This window comes from Amblyraja radiata, chromosome 31 (assembly GCF_010909765.2).
Source record: "Amblyraja radiata isolate CabotCenter1 chromosome 31, sAmbRad1.1.pri, whole genome shotgun sequence".
Lineage (NCBI taxonomy): Eukaryota > Metazoa > Chordata > Chondrichthyes > Rajiformes > Rajidae > Amblyraja > Amblyraja radiata.
The window spans coordinates 19,316,538-19,338,379 of NC_045986.1; the positions used below are offsets into that span (position 1 = coordinate 19,316,538).

Sequence of the window (21,842 nt, forward strand, 5' to 3'; positions counted from 1 at the left end):
ATGGAGATAACAATGCTCGCTAAGATACTGCCGCCACGGAGCTCAGCATTGACACATACCTAGACCCCAAGCAGCTGCAGCTGCCATTCTTGCCATTTTTGCTTGTGTGTCTTCACAGACCATGGTCCATTTTTCACAGCACTGCTGATGGAGCTGTCCCCTGAAACAACAGGCAGAACAAGTTTAGGCAGCTGAATGTCCCATTTATCTTGCGCGCATATATTTTAAAATAAACTGGAATGTATTCGAGTGGCACATTGGATAAGGTTGTGTATATTTTACTTCCTCGCCTAAGACCATTGACACAGCAACTCGAGGTGTACCCAGGGGCACACTGCACTTACATTCTTTAGAATGAGTTGTATTAATGATCGTCTCAGGATGACTGGAGAGTGAAAAGTGGGTTGCACTGTGGCACAGTAGATAGCGTTGCAGTCACACAGTTCCAGTGGAATTGGCATATTCTGCCTGAATGCATAGGTTTCCCCTGGGTCCTCCAGTTTCCTCCCATTTACCAAAGACAATCTGAAACGTTAATTGGCAACTGTATTTTACCCTCGTGTGGGCCGTTGGCAAGAGAATCAGCGGGAGTGAAAAGGAGAGAAATTTACTGGTGCAGAGAGCAGGTTACAGAGGGCAGGGGCGACACAGTGGCACAGCGGTAGAGTTGCTGCCTTACAGACTGTGATCAGGAAGTGTAGTGGTACACATACCCCAGTATACATTGACGGTGCCAAAGTAGAGATGGCTGAAGTCCCTCGGAGTAAATATCGCCCGCAACTTGTCTTGGACCAGCCAAAGGCCAAGAAAGCACCATCAATGTATGGTGTATCTGATCGGTTTAGAAAACATGCAAAACAAAGCTTTTCCCTGATATCTCGGTACATGTGACAATAATGCCTAAACCTAATTCTAAATTACACATCCGTGCAAAAACAGATTTTACTTTTATGGTGTTCCAGATTTTGCAGTTAGCTGCAATAACTTTACTTGTACTTGCCTCAATCCCTTTCCCACTATGGCTTGAGATTATTAGAAACCCACCAGCACAATGCTTTAACCCACGTCAATTCGCTCTGGAATATCTGATTCAAAATAACCCTTTGAATGACCCATTATTCACCTTGAAAATGGAGACCAAAGCACAACTTGTATTCTCAATTTAGTAGAAAACACTAAATAATAATGTACTCTTAACAAGGATTGAAAGGTTCAGTGCGAAACCAGCGCCGTGGCCCAACTCTGATGGCATAAAGTATAAATTAAACCTGCCACTAGTTTAGGTTTGGCACCACTCCTGATTAGTTTCAGGATGCCTTTTTGATTCTGTAAACAGATGGCTGCTGTGTGAGAGCATTATGCAAATCTCTACAAACTGTAAAACTAAACAGCAATCTTTTTAATTTTACACATCAAAAGGAATCAAACATAAGTGGCTTAGTAACCTTGTGACTGACAGCACCTGTGACACATTGTACTGCCACATGTAGGCATCTGGATAGTCTGGTAACATTTTTGATCAAAAACTAATCAGATTAAACACAGATCTTTGGATTTGGTTTGGTGTTAGAGATACAGCATGGAAATAGGCCCTTTGTCCCATGAGTCCGCTCCGACCAGCGATAACCCGTACACTAGTTCTATCCTACACACTTGGGTCAATTTACATGTCAATTAACCTACAAACCTGCACGTCTTTAGAGTGTGGGAGACAACCGGAGCAACCTGACAAAACCCACGCAGTCACATAGAACATACAAACTCCGTACAGACATCACCTGTAGTCAGGATCAAACACAGGTCTCCGGCGCTGTAAGGCAGAAATTCTACCGCTACGCCACTGTGTCACCCCATCTTGGCACGGATGATGAAAGCAAGAATAAGGGAGGTGGGGGAGGCGTGTCGCTGAGGGAGGACATAACAACAATGCTCCCAGAGGATATTCTTGTGGTATGGCCTAGTGAGGATATATGTGTAAAACAGAATCAAGAATGGCATGATCACTTTGATGAGGCTGCGCTAGACACCCCCCACACTTTAGGCAGTGGGAATTAGAGATGTGTCAGAAGCTCGCATAAGCTATAGTATTAGTGGGAGATTTGAAATGTATTTATATTGACTGGATGTAATCCATAGTGCAACGGGCTTGAACAGGATGGAATTTGTATTGTCCCTACTACAGAGGGCACAACACTGGTGGAAATAAAATGACTTCAGCTTTGAGCTCCTGAGAGAAGAATACTTTAAGTGAGGAAAGAGTGCAACCAGTTAAGATTCAATGCTGCCAAAAAAATCTAACATTACACTGAGTCTCACTGCAAAACAAACTTGCTTAAAAACATTTAACAATGTGAATGACCAATGACATACCAAGAATAAACAATATGCACTGGTCATAAACACATTGTCGTATCATACTTTTTCCTCAATCTCATTTCCACTTCTTTAATTTAAAAAAAAAAAAAAAGGATTTATTGAGTACATAGAAAATCCAAAATCTTTACCAAAATACCAGTTTCTTTAGAGATAAAACATTTTTAAAGCTGTGACGCTGATTAACTTATGTTTGATTATAACTTGCACACATGCCATGTCCTGAGCAGAATTTACAAGACTACACATATTTGTATGCAGTTTCCAGACACTCACTTCCTCCACAAAGCACGTTTATCATGGTTCTACTCTACTGTGAAACAGAAAGCATGTTCGTCAACTCTACGGACAGCAGAATCAATGGCCTTTAATGAAGTTTCGTTGACATGAGGTCCAGCAGTTGCCAAAGCGTGCACTTCTTGAAACTGATGCAATGTTTTTCCATATGTGGCAGCCTTAGAGGAAATAGTCCTGAGCACTGGAAACAGACTGAGAGGCATGCAACTCAGAGAGGATCACAAGATCACTTGCGTGGGGAAAGGAGGACAGGAATGAAATGAGTGTGTGCTTCTGAATGGAATTGCATCGCTGACAATCCAAAGTAAATATTTTGCCCATATGTGCATTGGAGAACGTCATATGACTTTCAGGCTTCAAGGCATTAAAATCTAAATGGTACAAAGTGACAGCAGAGAGGAAACAAAATAAAATAACAGGCAGGTAACAGTAAACGCCAGTCTGAAGAAGGGTCTCAACCCGAAATGTCACCCATTCCTTCTATCCAGAGATGCTGCCTGTACCGCCGAGATTCTTCAGCATTTTGTGTCTATCTTCAAAGCAACACACAAGTTTGGCAGACAGTGGCGGAAAACTACATTTCCCAATACATCACAATTATCCAAAATAGCAGGATCCCGGCAAATTCAATGTTTGCTTTAAGTAGGATTTGTGGATTTCTCGTGCATTGGAAATGTAATTATAATTTGATCCATTGATCCATGTATTTTGTTTACAGCACAGAGTTGATGTTGTATTCTATACACAAGACAAAAGTCTGTGACAATACCAAAGCCAATTCAATTCTTATAACAAGGAGATCTTGCACTTCGCAGATTTTATTTGCTATTTTGTCATTTTCCACAAAACTTGAAAACAAGGCCATAGCTGATCATTCTGGAATTCTCTCCTTCAATTCTCCACTTCAAAAGAATATTTTTAAAATCACTACTTGCCAACTTAACTTAAATCAAAAATAAACTACAAATTTCAAATAATCAAAAAGTCACAGCATTCCTGCACGTTGAGTGCTTACGACTACAATCATGATTATATATCGTTCCTTTGAATCCTAAGAATGCTGTTTGTTGAAGGGGAACGTCTTATGGGTCAGAGCCATAGCAAACAAAGACCCTTAAGTTAGCATGCTGTCATTTAACTAACTAAAAACTTTCCACATATTGCCAGTAGCATACAAGGCTATTAACAAAGCTGCATACAAGGGGACAGAGACCCGGGTTCAACCCCGACTACGGGTGCTGTCTGTATGGAGTTTGTACGTTCTCCCCGTGACCGCGTAGGTTTTTTCCGAGATCTACGGTTTCCTCCCACACTCCAAAGACGTACAGGTTTATAGGTAATTTGGCTTGGTACAAGTGTAAATTGTCCCTAGTGTGTGCCGGATAGAATTAATGTGCGGGGATAGCTGGTCGGTGCAGACATGGTGGGCCGAAGGGCCTGTTTCGGCGCTGTATCTCTAAACTAAACTAAAGTAAACTAAACTTGGTGTGCAGTAAATTGAATTTTGTACATTTTGCATAATTTTTCGTCCAATTTATTGACTGGTTTAGAGCTGATTTTTAAACCTTTTCATTAATTTTCCACAATTCACAAAATGGAAAGCGAAGCAACAAATTGCATCTGTATATTCCACAGAAATATTTTAATTTTCAATAAATAATATGCTACATATACAATTTTTTTCCTGAGAGGTATGGCCCATTAAATTATTTTTGTGCAAAGTAACCATTAATTTTGCATTTAAATAGATGTTTTAATCTTTTTTCTCAGTAATGCACAATAATTTCAGGGAATTGCAGTTCAAAGAAACAACCATCAAAGAAGCAGCTTCTAAGTGGGGATGTCAAGCAAGGGTGAACATCAGTTACTGCTTGCTCTTCTCTTCTCTGAGCCTTTGCACCAATAATTGCTTTCTAAAATAAATTGGATATTGCAACAAAAGAGTATTAATTTTGCATGGTTAATTGTGTTTTCATTTCCCTTTGAGCTTAGAACAAAGCAATTCCAAAGCCATTCTGCTTATAAAGCACACTCACTTCACTCCTGCATTTTTCAATTAAAACAACTTCACTTAAAAGTCCGAGTACTGGACACAAAGAAAATCAAACGATATGTGAAGATTTTTGGGCGACACAGTGGCATAGTGGTAGAGTTGTTGCCTTACGGTGCCAGAGATCCGGGTTCGATCCCAACTACAGCTGCTGTCTGTAGTTTGTGCGTTCTCCCCGTGACCCGAATGGGTATTCTCCGGGATCTCCTGTTTCCTTCCACACTCCAACGACGTACAGGTTTGTAGGTTTTTTTTGGCTTCGGTAAAAATTGTGAATTGTCCCTAATGTGCTTGTGTAAACAGTGATCGCCAGTCGGCGCGGATTCGGTGGGCCAAATGGCCTGTTTCCGCATTGCATCTCTAAACTAAACTAGGAAAGTAAGATTGATGAAAAAGGCCAACCATGATCTCATGAATGCATGGTAGAGCTGTCTCAATCGCATATTCCTATTTCTGTTCCTATTAATAACTGGGTACTTGGGACTAATCCCAAAGCTGTAAACTTAACTCTGGGTTGGGAAGCTGGTTTTAAATTGGCAGCTGGCTCTGGTCCTGCAATTTACAATCTTTCAAGGAGAATAATATTGCAGGATTAATTCCAACAAATAGAAGATGAAAGTAGTGGAACACAAATAGGTTCACATAATTCCATAAATGGAGCCCTGAAATATAAAATCGGGCTTCTGTGTAATGCTATTCAAAGTAGTGCACGTTTTAAGTTATAGAGCGAAAATTTTATTCTGACAGCTTTGAACTGCCAATGAACTGCCACTCAATAAAAGGGATACAGTCTCTCAAAAGGTACTCAGTTACCATGTTTATTCATCAAGATTTGACTACAGTGGAACCATTCGAAATAACCAAAGGCTAATTTTGAAAGTTCAAAATATATTAACGAACAGTCCATAAATCAAAGTGGCTATTTACATCACACAATTCCCTTTTGTGTAGGTTTATATTTGATATAATACACTGCCAAATGAGCCTACCCAAAATAACATTTTTAAGGGACATTTTAATCTTACTGGATGTTGGAATTCCACCACCCTCACCCTTTGCAAATAAATAAATAAACACACACCAAAGACATTTCCTACACAAACAAGAAATAGTTACATCATTATATATTGCCTGGTGAAATAAAAATTGTCAGTTATCTGAATATCGGAAGCCTTCAAGCTAAATATTATTCAATGCTAAAATTACAACAACGGTGATTTCTATCACTGGTGACCCTCGGACTATCTTTGATCGGACATCACTGGCTTTACCTTGCACCAAACCTTATTCCCTTATCATGTATCGGTACACTGTGAATGGCTCGATTGGAATCATGTATTGTCTTTCCGCTGACTGGTTAGCAAGCAACAAAAGCTTTTCACTATACCTCGGCACACGTGACAATAAACTAATCTGAACCGAACTATCAATACCGTATGGGTGTACGGTTAGCAGCTTACACGCTCATTGTCTATTCCCTTCGGAGTCCTTCTATTTATGCAGCCAAATGGTTAAAAGTTAAGCACAATTCATCACGAGATTTAAAAAACAAGTTGACTGGAGTTTTAAACATAATGTTAGACAATAATAGAATACAATATTTTAGAAACGTCCAATGTTAAACGCTTAGCTTTTATACCTAAATAGCCTCATTTTGCTCCACATCTTCATCAGGCCACCAATTCTGCATTCATCAGATTACTGCTTCTCATCCACCCATGATTTCCTCTGCCCACCATGTGATCCTTCAATAAACTAACTCTGTACTTATTTAGCAATGGGTGTAGCTTAAGAATATTTTTTCTTTGTGCAAGGTAATGCATGGTAAGAGGGGAGAAGAGCAAGATCCCCTGGCGGGAGATTGTGGATGCTGTGGATGGAGAGAAGCAGAGAGCCTAGGCATACATTTGTATTTCAGGTACAGCTATTTGCAATGAGATGGACAGATGGGAACGGCGGCTTGTCTCACACATCGATGCTCAGAGAACTCCTGGGTGCTGCGCCAAACCAATGACTGGAACGTAGGCAATCAACTAACTCAAACGACACAAAGTGCTGGAGTAACTCAGCAGAGGTAAGGCAGCATCTCTGGAAAACATGGAAAGGTGACGTTTCGGCTCAATACCTTTCTAATTAAACAAAGCATCAACCTTCAACGGGGCTAAATCTGTTCATCAGCTTTGGGGAGAACAAACATTTGTGCAACTCCTGCAAACTATATCTGAACTTCCTCCTCTTTCACCCTCACCAACCCTCTCTCCCCATTGCCTCTCACATCTCTTTTTCCTCAAATGCCTCCCTCATCTCTAAGCCCTTACGTTGACCTTCATTTCCCTATGGAGGACTTGCTCGTGCCAGAGGTGCTTTGGGCCACTTCATTTACTGCAACAAAAATATTTTTATTCTCTTAACACAAACAATGAACGTGTTAATTTGCAACTGCAGTTATCTGACGGCCCCGATTATTTTTGTAATGAGAGTGATTATACATAAAGTATCCTAAAAGCCAGATCAAGGTTTTAAATTTAAATGGTAACAGAGTGCAATCATAAACCACAAATCATTTTGCTTATTCAGGTAATTCAGCTGGAACAACATAATTCTGTTGATTAGATCCTTAAATTCACAATGATGTAGCAGCACAATTAATTTCTGAAATTAACACACACAATTAATGTACTAAAGGCATTGATCCTTCTGCGGTATTTAGGATTCCAGCATCTGCAGTTGCTCATATCTCTGCCTTGTTTCTGTGGGTTGGGTCACTGTAGTTGTTATGGAACCTCAAGGTATCTTCCACCTTACTATGATCTAGTTGTTACCCAGTACATGATTGGTGTTTTCCTGTGCATGTAGATTCATAGGAATATATTTTCAAGTAGCTGCTGTTCAACAACGGAGGTCCTTGTAACCCAATCCAAAATTTCCATCACCATTCCACACATGGTCTTATTTCACGCAGAGGCCAATGAGAAACAATCCATGGTTTCTGACATTTTCTCTCCTGAACCCCCACAGTTCTAACATTACACAGTCTGGGGAAAGGTCCAAGGACAAATTGGGGATATCTCTGGTTTGTAGTAATCATGAAAGTTGCCTCCAAGACTTTAGGAACAATTTTATATCCTTTGCGGAGGAAAGCAGAATGTATCCAGTGTGATATTGCGTACAAATGAAACATTGAGGGGAAAGAATGTGTGTGATTGTTTTTGGAGCCAAATCCATAAAGTATCCTGTGTTTCTCAGGCATTCAACTTGGAACCTATCCATTAGAAACACAGGACACCAGACCCCCAAGCTAGTTATTACTTAATAAGTAGTTTAACCAGGTCTAAAAATGTGATAATAAAGTCCTGAACCCACATTTCCCTTGTGTTTCAAATAAGTCCATCTTTGCACAGTAGCATAACGGTGTACATTGTAAAATAGGGGCACAGCGCATCAAGCTCAAGGTCTATTTAGATGAATAATGTAAAGAACCCAGTAAGATTTAAAAACGATTTCCTGTGCTGAGACGAATCATGTGTCAGTAATATGTGAACAGTAGTTATCCGAGCCAAAAGGAGTGTTTCATTGAATGATTATACGAAAGAATGTCAAATTCCACTGATGCAACAGAGCAATAAAGTGTGAATAACTAACCTTCTGCCAAGAAGATTTAACAAAATGATGAACACTTCTGGCGTTCAACCAAACACATGCCGTCTGTGCTAATTAGACTCACGTTACATACTGCAAAGATTCTGCCTCAGACTCTCGGATACCCATTACCCTCCACATCAAGATACAAAGAGCTACTTCTCCATAAAGATTTGCTGGAATCCACTCAAATCAAGATCAGATTGCACTGTGCTTTAGCGTTGCACTTTCATCCCTGGAATCTGGGTTTAAATTCAGACCAAGCTGATGGGATGTATGGGTTTTTTTTTGTCTGGGGTTCCAAGGGATCAATGTACGAATACTTTTTCCCCAGGGGCATTGACCTGCCCACAACCGAGCAGAATTATCAGTAGAAACAAGGAACAGCAGATGCTGGTTTACCAAGGAAAGACACAAAACGCTGGAGTAACTCAGCGGGTCAGGCAGCATCCTGAAGAACATGGATGGGTGATGTTTCGAGTTGGGACCTTTCTTCAAACTTCAGATTTTGCGTCTTTCCTGAGCAGAATTATCAGTTTCACAAAGAAGACATAAGGAGAGGACTGGAATTATTTCAGATTGTTCAAAAGGGAGTACTATCTTTAGGCTGGGATATAAATACAGTATCTAACTGGGCTCAATTTAAATTGGAAAATATGCCAACATTGTGTTACAAGGAATGGAGAACTGTAATGTTTGCAAGCACAGGTATCCCCACAAGCATTCACAGGTGTAAGCAACAATATTGGTGAATCAAAAAAGTTTTTTTTTTAAATGCACCATTTATTCTAACTTCTTCCTCGCCCTTGGCAATAGTCTATTCCAATATGGGTACAATTTAGATGAACCTTCGATGAAATTAAGCCATGTCATGACTATGAATGTGTTTCGTGTTAAGAGTGCACTATCATGTTCATTTTTCATTGGAGTAAAGTACTTGTATTGTAATTTCCATCCCATTCTTTCCCAGTGATGGGATGTAGCAATCTGCTTCTGGGTCTCAGACTGTGTCATTAGTGAATCCCAAATGGACAGATTAGTTTTCTCTTCCCACTTGCAAAAATATATTGCCCTTTTAGCCTTGTTACCTCGAGGTCTAATAAATACCAAAAACTAAAAATCAAACCACAGATACATGAACAGGACAGGTTTGGAAGGATATGGACCAAGCACAGGCAGGTGGGACTAATGTAGCTGGGACAATGTTGGCAGGTGTGGGCAATTTGGGCCGAAGGGCCTCTTTCCACACTGTATCACTCACTCTGTGACTCAATAACTATAAGGGCAGTGTGCAGGTAAAGGAAGTAATTGCAAAGGCAAATAGAATCTTGGCCTTCACTGCAATGGATAGGGTGGAAAAAAAGCACTATCCATATGAACAGGCAGGAAACAGAGATGAAAGGAAAAGAGTAACATCAGTGTTTACTAAATTCAATGTCGATATTTTAAACGGTGAATAATTAATGTAATTAATAGAATAACAAGTAATTTAAATTATTTAGTTTCCCCTTTGAACTAAGGGCCAAACCCATAACATTCAATAACGTGGGAAACATGCTTGACGTTACAGAGCGGAGGTTAAAGTCAAGTTCGTTTCACAAAGACTTGACAATTATACATTGTAAATTTAGAAAGGGAATACCATGCAGATGGAAGCAGTTCCATAAACTAATGTGAAGGAGAGGACCATAGGAATGGTAACCATGTACAGGTACGTATTATAAAATAAAAACAATCGTAGTGTTTTGTAAAAATTTAAAAACCATAAGATTCAAACGTTTATAGTCATTAGGTCCCCTCCTTTGTGGTTATGATAGGGTTAAAAACTGAGGGAATAAAACTGAGGGAAAACAGGTCAGGAGTTTACTGATATTTTAAAAACCATGTTCAATGTGCACATTACCAAATGCTTTCATATAAATTACATTAATATCACAATAATATTAAGGATGTATTGCCTACACGTTTGGAAAAATACTTCTTACATAAGCAAACAAGTGATGGTCAAATTGCAGACATACGCTAACATCCTATATGATGTCAGGTAACTTTCAACACCCCCACTAATAAAGCTGCCCTGAATAACTTAAAAAAATATATTAAAATGAGTATTCATAACCCTCAATACTGGAAAAAAAGTTGTTTCTAACGCCTGAAGTGCACTTGACTTGTGATATCGGCCAGAATGACCAAATCACAGTAAAGCCCATGCATCTTAAAACATGATATCAAGGACAAATACAATTTTGGAATATTCTGATCAATGCCAATGATGCAACAATTAAAAAGGACCTAATGTAAAGAAAAAGTTCTCTATGTGATTGTGGGTTGTGCAAATTAGCTAATCTATTATAACTTAGACAGGTGTATGGATAGGACAGGTTTGGCAATTAAACAGGTATATGGATAGGACAGGTTTGGAAGGATATGGACCAAACGCAGCCAGATGGGACATGTTGGCCGGCGTGGGCAAGTTGGACTCAATGACTCTAAAACATTAATGTTTTCAGTTTAGATAATTTGCTCTGTCACCACTTAATTAGCTCCCCGTACATTTTCTTCTTAACACTTCCACATATTAGATTTACTAAAATCTGGTGTGTTCTGGAAAATATTTCTATAATTGTGTAGACATACGAGCAAGAATCAGTCCCCAGACATGCACTCCCATGATCATAACTAAGGACCTGGCTCGGAGCCAGGCATTACTATAATTAAAACAAAACCACAAATCGTTTTAAATATTCGGCAGTTCAGGCGACATCTGTGAACAAAGAAACCAAGTTGAACATTTCAGGTCACGATCAGAGTTGAAATGCCATTGTTAAGAGTTGCTGACCATCTCAACAGGTGCTGCTTGACCTGCTGAGCATCTAAAGTAATCTTTACCTTTATTTACATTTTCCACCATTTGCAATTTTTGGTTTACCTGTAAATTACTGCATTCAGATTGCAGTCAGAACATTGGAAGAAAATCTGATTAAATTCTCCTTATGATCCCCAAACATCTTAAGTACACTAAACACCAGATCCAAATTTGTCTCTGTAAAAATAGCATGATAAACATGAGCCAGATAATGCTTGTTCAAGCGCAGTGACCTCATTTATTTTGGATCATCCTGAGGGCCCATTTAAGTCTTAGGTCTGGCAGCCACATCTATCAAGTCAAGTCAAGTCAAGTCACATTTATTTATATAGCACATTTAAAAAACAACTCTCGTTGGCCAAAGTGTTTTACATTTGTTATAAGAATAGTGTAAACAGACAAACTACATACATCTATGCTGCAAGGTGGAGCAGACCAGCTACTGAAATGCCTCTGAGGTGCTTTTAATTGCCGCTGATGGTCACAAACATTTGAAAGCAGTTCAAAGGATTTTAAAGAATTTAAGTAAAACAGTGAATAAATGTACTTTCAAACACCTCCTAAATTAAGTAAAATTAAGGGGGAAGGGGGGGGGGGGGAATAAGCCATCGGCCTGTGCTTAACTTCACTCTCCAGATTGGTAATTCCCTTCGAATGAACAGGTTCAAGGTACACAAGCCAGATATACCAGGTGTAAATTCAAGGTAGACACAAAATGCTGGAGTAACTCAGTGGGACAGGCAACATCTCTGGAGAGAAGGAAATTGTGGTTTTGGGTTGAGATTCTTTAAAGTCAAGGTGATGGATATCAAATACAATTGACCCTCCACTCAGTCTGCCCCCTAAACCCATTTGCGAAACACAGCTGCAGATCGGAAGGTTGGAAAGGCCGCTGTCTAGCCTCATGTGCATTGGTGTGAATGAAGAGGGTCTGGAGAAGGGTCACGACTCCCAAACGGCACCAATTCCTTCTATCCAGAGATGCTGCCTGTCCTGCGAAGTTACTCCAGCATTTTGTGTCTCCATCATTGGTGTGAAAGCCTGGAATGTGTTGAGCCACATCCTGTAGCTGGCTGGATGCTCTATCTGGAATAGCCCGCTGAAGACCAGCATGATCCGTCAGCATTGAATATTCCACCTGAACTCAGCAGAACAGTAATTTTGGGTAAGCAAAGCTTCTTTTTATTTTTGTGAAGAGTACCAGCACTGACTTTAGGATTTAAAGAAATAACTTCTCCCCTTTAATCGTCTCAAACTACAATTATATCATTATTTAATTGTATAGATTCAACGGAATACACCGAGATTCATGCTCCTAATTTAACACTATTACTCCAAGTATCGTTCTGCTGATTCTGCACTGAAACCTCTCCCGATATATGCTCCCCAAGAGCTGGGGATACTCTAGAGAGTCAAGTGTTCAATTGTCATATGCACCAGAAATGAAACAATAAAGGTTTTACCTGCTGCAGTTTTACGAGACCATTAATGCATTAGCAGAACAATAAATATCCAATAATCAACAGTACAATAAATTAATAATCCGCAAAACTAGGTAACCAGACTATAACAGTGCAAAAATGAACGTTGTGGTACAAAAAAACAAAGTAGATTGTTGCTAATGTCGGGATGTCCAGTGAGGGTGATGGATGCTGGTAATAAGCAATTCCTGAACCAGGAAGTCATTCTTTTGAGGAACCTGTACTTTCTTCCCGATGGTAGCAGTGAGATGAGAGCATGGCCAAGAGGGAGTAGGTCTTTGGTGATATTAGTTGCCTTTCGAGAAGCATTAATAATGGGGGGGGGGGGGGGTGTTCAATACCTGTGATGATCTGGGCAATGTCCACCACATTTTGCAATCTCCTTCATTACATGGTGTCCGAGTTAACAACCCAGGCTGTGATGTAACCGATCAGTATGGTCTCTACTATACACCTGTAGAAGTGCGGTAGAGTATGCACCAACCTGCTGAATCCCTTCAATCTCCAAAGGAATTCGAGATGTTGATGAGCTCTCTTTATGATTGCATCAATATGCTGGGAAAATGTTCAGAGATAGGCACGTCCTGGAATTTGAAGTTGTTGACTTTCTCCACCGCCATCCCGTCGATGAAGACAGGTTCATGGCTGCTTGGCTTTCCCTTTCTGAAGTCAACAATCAGCTCCTTGGTCTTGCTAATGTTGAGAATAAGATTGTTCTTCTTTCACAATTCAATCAAATTATCAATCTCCCTTCCGTACTCTGAGTCACGGTTCCCCATTATTACTTCAACAACGGTGGTATCGTTGGTGAATTTAAAGTTGGCATTGGAGCTGAGTCTAATGGCACAGTCATGGGTGTAGATAGAGTACAGGGGACTGAACACAACAGCCTTGAAGTGGTCCTCTGCCAGTGGTTATCAAGGAGGAAGTGTTGTTGTCAATTCAACTGATTGAGGATAAAAATGCATAAGGATGAGCAGAGACCCAGTACCCAGAGTTTCGAAGATGATGATGGTGTGGAATGGCAAGCTATTGCCGATGATCGACATTCTGATATACATGTTCCTGTTGTCCAAGTGGTCTGATGCAGAATGGTGAGGCAGTGAGATCGCATCAACTGTTGGTCTGTTGGAGCTGCAGGCGAATTGTAGTGGGTACAGGTCCTTACAAAGGCAGGAGTGGACAGGCATCATAAACAAACCCTCAAAGCACTTCATCACACAGATGTGAGTGCCACTAGGGAGGTTGTCATTGAGGGAGGTCACCTTGCTATTCTTGGGCATTGGGTGATAAGGATAATAATAATAATAATAATAAATTTTATATTTAATGGGCGCCTTTCATACAAAATCTCAAGGACACCTTACATAGTAATCGGAATAAAAACATATAATCGGAGTAAAACAAGTAATTAAAGACATCACAATGACACAAATTAAAAACAGAATTCAATCCAAAAACAGAAAATCAAAAACACAGTGTGAAGAGAGAGCAGCGGCAACCAATTCGTGCCAGCGTCCACGCTCCCTTCACGGCAGCCATCTTGGACACAGACCTACAAGACTACAGTTAGACAAAAAAAAAAAAAAAATCATCCCCCCACAGTGGATAGCACTGTGGAGGAAGGCACAATGTCCAGTCCCCACCCCATGTTCACCCCAAAGTCAGGCCTATTGGGGCCACCGCAATTGCCTCTACGGAGGCCCGATGTCCCTGGCCGTTCTCACCGGGTGGTCTTGCCCCGGCGTCGGGAGAGTCCTTTCGGCGGCTGGGCCACTTGGAACGGCCGCTTCCTGGTTGGAGCCCGCGGCTGCCGAAGCCGACAAGGCCGCGCCGGTTTGGCGCTCCTAGGCTCCAGATGAAAAAGTCAGCGCCCGCTCTCGTCACTGCCGCCTTGCCGCCTCTACGCACGCCGCCTCTCCGCTCCGCAAACCCGCAGCCCGGAGATGTTGCTCACGGCGGTCCAGCTCGCCAGATGTCTATTTAAGGATGTCTATTTAAAGCAAGAAAGGACCTTGGGCCTCAGTAGTGAAAAGATGCTGTCTGCAAAAACTCCAGCCAGTTGGCCCATGCAGGTTTTAAGGACCCGGTCAATATCATCAACAGGAATTTCTGAGGTTTACTTCTGACATTGACCTTGGTGACTGAGATGGCATTGTCTCTGGGGGCTGTGGGAACTTGGAAAGGTACACTGATATTTTCCCTTTGACAGTGAGCGTATAAAGCATTGAACTCATCTGGGAGTGATCCATCACTCTCACGTGAGCTGCTTGGTTTCCTCTTATAAGTAGTATTGGCATGCTACTCTGCCGCAGTTGCCAAACGTCCATCTGATCCTCCAGCTTAAACTGGAAGTGTCTCTTTGCTTCCTCGATGGCCTCAAGGAGGTATTTAACTCTAGTTGGTATCTAATCAGACGTGCAGACAACTACGATGTGCATTTGTACTTCAGTACTTCAGATGAAGATAGACATTTCGTCAATGTCTTGAATTACTTTTTTGTAGCTGTCCCACCAGCTTTAAATGACTTCTTTGATTGGACCCCTCAATCTCCATTCATCCTCAGATGCCAGGTTTGATCAATTTACAGTATATTTTTTCTCTGGTTCAAAGAGTTCAAGTTTATCCACAATGAATTCCATCTGCCAAATGTTACTGAATGAGTCTATCAATGTATCTTTGTAAATGTCAGCGTCCATGTGCACCATTGACTGTGCCAGTGTTCTCAACAAACCCATCACTTGTTATTCTTATGATAGGTCAACCTGAAACATTAGCTCTTCTTTTCTCTCAGCCATCACAGCCTGACCAGCAGAGTGCCTCCAACATTTTGTGCTTTATTTCACGTACTGCTCAATGCACCTAGATTCAAATTATTTTTAGATTCAGTTGAAGCGTGTAGTCCAAGTAAAGACCCCTGCGGGATATCACTGGTTGCATGTTGCCAATTTCAAAATATACTCATTATTCTTATTCTCTTTAACTGAGCTTTAAACCAAATCCCTTTGTAAGCCAACAGTTGCTTTCAATTCAATGTTCCCTCATTTTATGTGAAAGCTCACATAAATAACACTGAAACCTCAGTTAATTTTTTTTTAAATTGCAGATGCTGGAAATCTGAAATAAAAACAGAAATACTGGAAAGACTAAACGGTTTAGGCAGGTTCCATGGAAATAGTTTAAATTTGTAAAACCCGTCAGAGGGCAAAGGGTTTTCGATGAGAAGTGTTAACTCTGTTTCTCTTTCCACAGGGGCTGCCTGAACTGCTGTTTTTATTACAGGAACTTTGGAATCTGCCTTGTTAACAACTGCCTCAGTGATTTCAACCAGGTCTGTTGCTGCTTTTATTATAGGATATAGACATCTACAAAAAAGATTTAACAATGGTTTAACAACATAAGTAGATAAATTATCTTGTCCAACGGAAATAGATCACAGGCTGTTGTGCAGTTAGAGGGGGAAAAGTGGGGGCTCAGATCTTTCCCCTCTGCTCTTAAACCTATAGCCACTGGTTTGTGATTCTCCTACCTCCTCCGATAACTCAGCCCCTATAGTCATGGCAATATTCTTGTAAATGTTCGATCCATTCCTTCCAGCTTAATTAATAGTCGCATGACCAAAACTGAACACAATACCCAAGTGCATCCTCACTCATGTCTTGTACAAAGGGATCATAATATCCCAACTTCTAAACTCAATTCCCTGACTTATGAAGGCCAACATGCCAAAAGCCAACTTCATCATTCTATCTACCTGTGGCGCCACTTTCAGAGAACCATGTACTTGTACTCTAAGATCCCTCGACAACACACCAAAGGCCCTACTATTCACCGTTAAGGTTCTGCCCTGAATCGACTTCCCAAAAGGCAACACCTCATACTTATCTAAATCAATCTGTATTCCTCAGCCCACTTATTCAGCTGAACAAGATCCCTGTAATTCCTGATAACCATCTTCACTGTCGATGTGTCTACCTTAACTATGCCACTCAGATACATGCTTGTAGAAATTTACAGCAGTACGTCTTTGGGATGCGAGAGGATACCGGGGCATCCAGGAGAAACCAATAGTGTCATAAGGAGCACATGCAAACTTCACATAGACAGCAACAGAGATCAAGATAGAATCTGGGTCTCTGGTGGTGTCGACTGAGGCTCGACTAACTGCACCACTGAACTGTCCAATTAATTTATGTTAACTAGCACCCAATGTTCCAAATGAATCTGCCCAAATCAGTCCAATGGGTAGATAGTAACATGAATAAAAACCATCAGATTAATGTAAGGACTTGTGTCTTTGTTAGAATAGTTAAGACTGAAAAGCGATAGCTTGCAGACTTTGCCCTTAATAAATCCAGCAAGAAACAATTTGGTCACATATGAAGAACAGGGAAAGTGTGTAAAAAAACTTATTTTAATTGTAATTATTGTCTAATTGAAATAAATTGGAAAAAAGCGAAACAAAAGGGAATTAATCATCGATGAAGACCTTGCTGCTTGCTCATCGGTAAACATGGATACCATTTATATTCTTCGCCACCATCCAAATTTTAAACAGTTACAAATGGCAAATCTTCAACATCTGCCTCATTGCCAGGCAACATATAGAAATATATCTATAAACAAAAGTATCCTGCTGATCCAGATTTTTTGAACTAATGTAAGATGTAACATCAGAAACTTATATTTTAACATCTGGAATACCAGCCGAGCACTTCTACAATGTTTGCATAATTAGGCTTTTTATGTTTTGCCGTGGGAAACAAATTTTGTTTGGTCACAATTTCAAAGGAAATTATACACCCTCAAGTTTGTTTTCTTAAGAGATCTATTTTTGTGAGTCCAAACTGGATAGCCATTCTGATGATAATTTCAGTACGGATTGGCAAATTATTACATGTATGGGAACAGACGCTGGGTCTGTACAGAAGGTCAATGGCAAGTGTCACTGCTTCATCTCTGATCCCAGCAGTTACCCACAAAAGCTCAGACCCAGAAAACAAATGTAGCAGATTTATAGCAGCTTTGATCTCAAAAGGAAGAAAATCAAAAAAATTACAGAACATATACCTCAATTCTGAACAAAATTTTACGTACTTAAAACATTTCAAAGTAAAAGTGCCAAAAAAACATAAGAACATTTTGATATTTAATCACCTGTAGGGTACACAAAATCATCCAGAACGTTGGTTTATCCGCAGATAAGAATAACTATTTTTGGGTCAGTTTAATTTATTTTACTTAAATGTTGTCATTTATTCTTTTTTGTAATATGAGCAGAAATCAAACATGTTAAAATCTTCATGAACTATCCATGATTCTATACCCTTGAAAAAAAAAATCAATAAAGTAGCCCAAATAACTCTATTTGAACAAGAGCATGAATTCAATTTCTCTTTCCAAAGATGTCATTTTATCCAGCATTTTCTGCTGTTATATCAGATTTGCAGCATCTGCAATTTTTAGATTATTTAGGCAATCTGCGTCCTTTGTCGCTCTACACGATAACGGTGTTAGTATCTCAGCATTATTCAAATAGTTTGTACACATCCATTAAGCCTTGTTGTCAATTACTCCGAAAACTAACATATATAAAGATTAAAAGCATCCCTCTGCATGGTAATGTCTCGGAAGCATGTACCATCTCTGGCAGAAAAGTCAGTTGAAGACGTTTCAAGCCTGAGCCTAGGTTGCTGTCCAACTAGACATGAGCATTTGCACAAAGGTTCGGCAGAATACTCGCTCAGTTCAATTTAAAGCATTTCTCTCACAACAACACAATATGAATGAAACTAATTGTGAGGACAACCTTAAGATAAACATACTACTACCTCACAGCATTGGAAGCAGCAAATGCAAACACTGCTGACACCGTTTTCGTCAATACTACATAATTAAATGCTTCCTCAATGTCCCGAGCAATTTCAGTACCCAAATTACATTTGCCTCTTAGATTAGTTTTTAGAGATACAGTGAAACAGGTTTTAGGGAAACAGGCCCTTCGGCCCACTAAGTCCGCACCAACCAACCATCCCCGTACACTAGCATTATCCTACACATCAGGGACAATTTACAATTTTACCGAAGCCAATTAACCTAAAAACCTGTATGTCTTTGGAGTGAGGGAGGAAACCCACGCGGTCACGGGGAGTCCATATCACCTCCACCAACGTACAACAGTAGAAAAGGCAAGACACTTGAAATATTTGAAAGTCTTCACAGCAAAATGGTAATCAAGCAATTCTGTTTAAAATTTAGAACGATAACAAGTTTTTTAAAAGACGCAAGATGCCCCAAGAAAGGTTAGGGGTAAAATGTTGGGGTAATTATGTCTACACTGTAGGTTTTTGCCTGCATCACACGAATTTTCAATTACTCCAAATGTTTGGTTTAATGTGGAAATAGCCGCAAGGGACTTAATTCTTCCTCCGCGGGCTTTGTTAACGGTAAATTGGTGGATTTGAAATGGAATCAAATCACATACAAATCGGTCACACGATAAATATCTTGAAAATGCATGATTTCAGTTGAACAAACAAGGTAAAAGGTGTGCATTGTAAATTCCTCACATCAATATTTCACGATCAATGAAAAACAGTGTGGCTTCATAGCCGGTCTGGGCATCTGCTACTTATATTTTGACATGAAGATAGCAGGAAAATAGATCTGGATCAGAGGAAATTAACTCCAATGAAAATTGATTTCAGGAACAATTTACAAATATTGATTCATGTGAGCGAACCTAAAAAGGGATGAATGTCAGTTTCAAATATGCACCAGAGTGCTATTGCCTCTTTAGATGACACAAAGTTACCAACCGATATATGGCTGCTTATACCTTGTCACTATATTTTTTTGTAATTCAACTGGAGATGAAAAGTTCCAGCTCGAGGAACAGAAAGAGCAAATTCAACAAACCTGAATTCTCTAGATAAGAGTAATCCTATGTAACACTTTTAACATTATAAAGGAATTGACAAAATCATTTAGAAAAAGATAGTCAAATAGATTTTTTTTTAAAAGAGCTTAATCATTTTCAGAAACAAGTTACAAGAAAGGGCAGTACATGTAAGCGCACGTCGATGAAAGAATTTCAATGGACCAATGCATTTCGTACTACCATGAATTTTAATGTGGATTTACTCACCATTCGCCAAGTGCCTCCAAGCAGCGCATCCGCCCAAGAACAAGCTCAGGGTCGTCTTTGTTCATGTCCATTTTCTTGTCATATGCCACCAAAGCATCTTCCCATTCATGCAATTTCTCATACCACGTTGCTTGGATCTCCTGTTAAACAAATCCCAAAATGTACACAATACAAAGGCACACCTAACAGTACACTCCTAATATCTGTAGACAATTCTCCTTCAACACATGCATTTCATATTATCCATTATGCTTTGAAACATTGGTACTTCCTCTAGAAGGCAAAACAGATGGTAACACATCCGAGACCAGTGGGTTGCAAATTCACATCCAACCATGGATATGTAAATTCACTTAATGTTTTTTTTCCCTTATGGAATGCAATAAGAAATGTATTTCACATACCAAGCACATCCAAAGAATCCTTACTTCAAAGGAGATCATAACTTTTTGAGATGTATGATCTTACCTACACAATCATAATTAAAATTGACCACAGAATTCTCATCCATCAATCATGCTAATACACTGAGACAAAGCGTTCAACAGACTCTTCATCTGATGGAAACAATTTCAGTTCCGGGGATATGGTGGTGATGTTGCATCTAAATTACCAGGCAAGTAGACCAGAGACTTGAATTAAAATTGCAAAAACGGCAGTCTTGGAGTCTAACTTTAGTGAGTACGTGACATTTTAATGAAAAATCTGGTTCATTAATGACCCATAAACTCGACAATCAAAGGATCAAACAAAAACGCAGCAGTCCTGCACATATGATCACAAACAGTGGTAGAAAATTAAACAGCTAACTGGAGGAAAATACTCCAACCACATCTCTGACCTCAGCGATGACAGGGCCCATTTTCAGAAGGCTGAAGAAGATGCTGAAGCATTTGTGGCCAAGTTCAACAGAATGTGCTAAGTACATGCTCCGCCCCAGCTTCCTGCTGAAATCCCAACAGCACAAGATCCAGTCTCCGGGCAATTTGATTCATTCCATGAGAATGGCTAAATTCCACACTTACTGTTTTGGGATTACTCGTCCAGTATTTTAGCTGCAACACCACCTCCTTATCCTCGGGACTCAAATTGTTTCTGTCAGAGGAAGCGTTTGTTGGACACCTCAGTGTATTAACATGATGGAAGGGCGAGAATTCTGTTGTCAATTCTAGTTACGATTGTGTAGCCAAGACTACGGAACTGGACATCATCCTGGCTTCAGTAATGAAGAACTACACTCCAGAACTACCTAGATTTATAACCAGACCGTTTCAGTATAAAGCAGGCATTTATCCAGCAATGTGGAAAACTGCCCAGTTTATGTTCCATTCACAAGAAAGCTGGACCAGTCCAATCAAATTAATTTCTGTCAGATCAACGCACTCAGTCATCAATAAACAAATGAAAGTGCTGTCCACAGTGGTGTGTATCCACATTCCCCCTCCAATAATGTGCCCTCTGGTCCCCAGTTCTGGTTCTGCCAAGACCACTCATCTCTGGAACTCATCATTGGCTTAGAACAGACATGAACCAAAGAGTTCAACTCAAGAGTAATATCCATCGATATCAAAGCAGTATTACATTGGATGTAGAAACAGTGACAAAACAAAATTCAAGTGAAACCGCTTCAGACTAATAATCCCAGCCCCAGGATATCAGTGCAGGAGCTCCACAGGGTGTGTTCTCGGCTCAACCATCTTTAGCTACTTCATAAATCACCTTCCGTTGACAGAAAGTAAGAGGTGCAGCTAATTGTAGATTATTGCTTGATAGTCAATTCTCTTCAGAATTCTTCAACAAAATACAGACAATGATCAGGCATGGGTTGATTAGTAGCAAGTACCATTGGTGCCAAAGCGGCAGGCAATGGACAGTTCCAAAACTAAAAAAGTCTAACTACCAACATGTAACATTTCACACCATTACCATCATCAAATTCTTCAACATCAACATCCTGGAGGGGTGTCATCATGGACTAGAACCTCAACT

General features: G+C 40.0%; 1 protein-coding gene across 1 annotated transcript in view; it reads right to left on the reverse strand.

The window, feature by feature from the left end:
• Positions 1 to 21,842, reverse strand: part of mtor (mechanistic target of rapamycin kinase) — a 190,030-nt gene that overhangs the window by 53,996 nt on the left and 114,192 nt on the right. Inside the window, exons 30-31 of the mRNA XM_033048008.1 lie at positions 19,854 to 19,993; positions 60 to 160 (exon numbers count right to left, since the gene is read on the reverse strand). Of these exons, the coding sequence (XP_032903899.1) occupies positions 60 to 160; positions 19,854 to 19,993 (241 nt within the window). The remainder of the gene's footprint in view (positions 1 to 59; positions 161 to 19,853; positions 19,994 to 21,842) is intronic.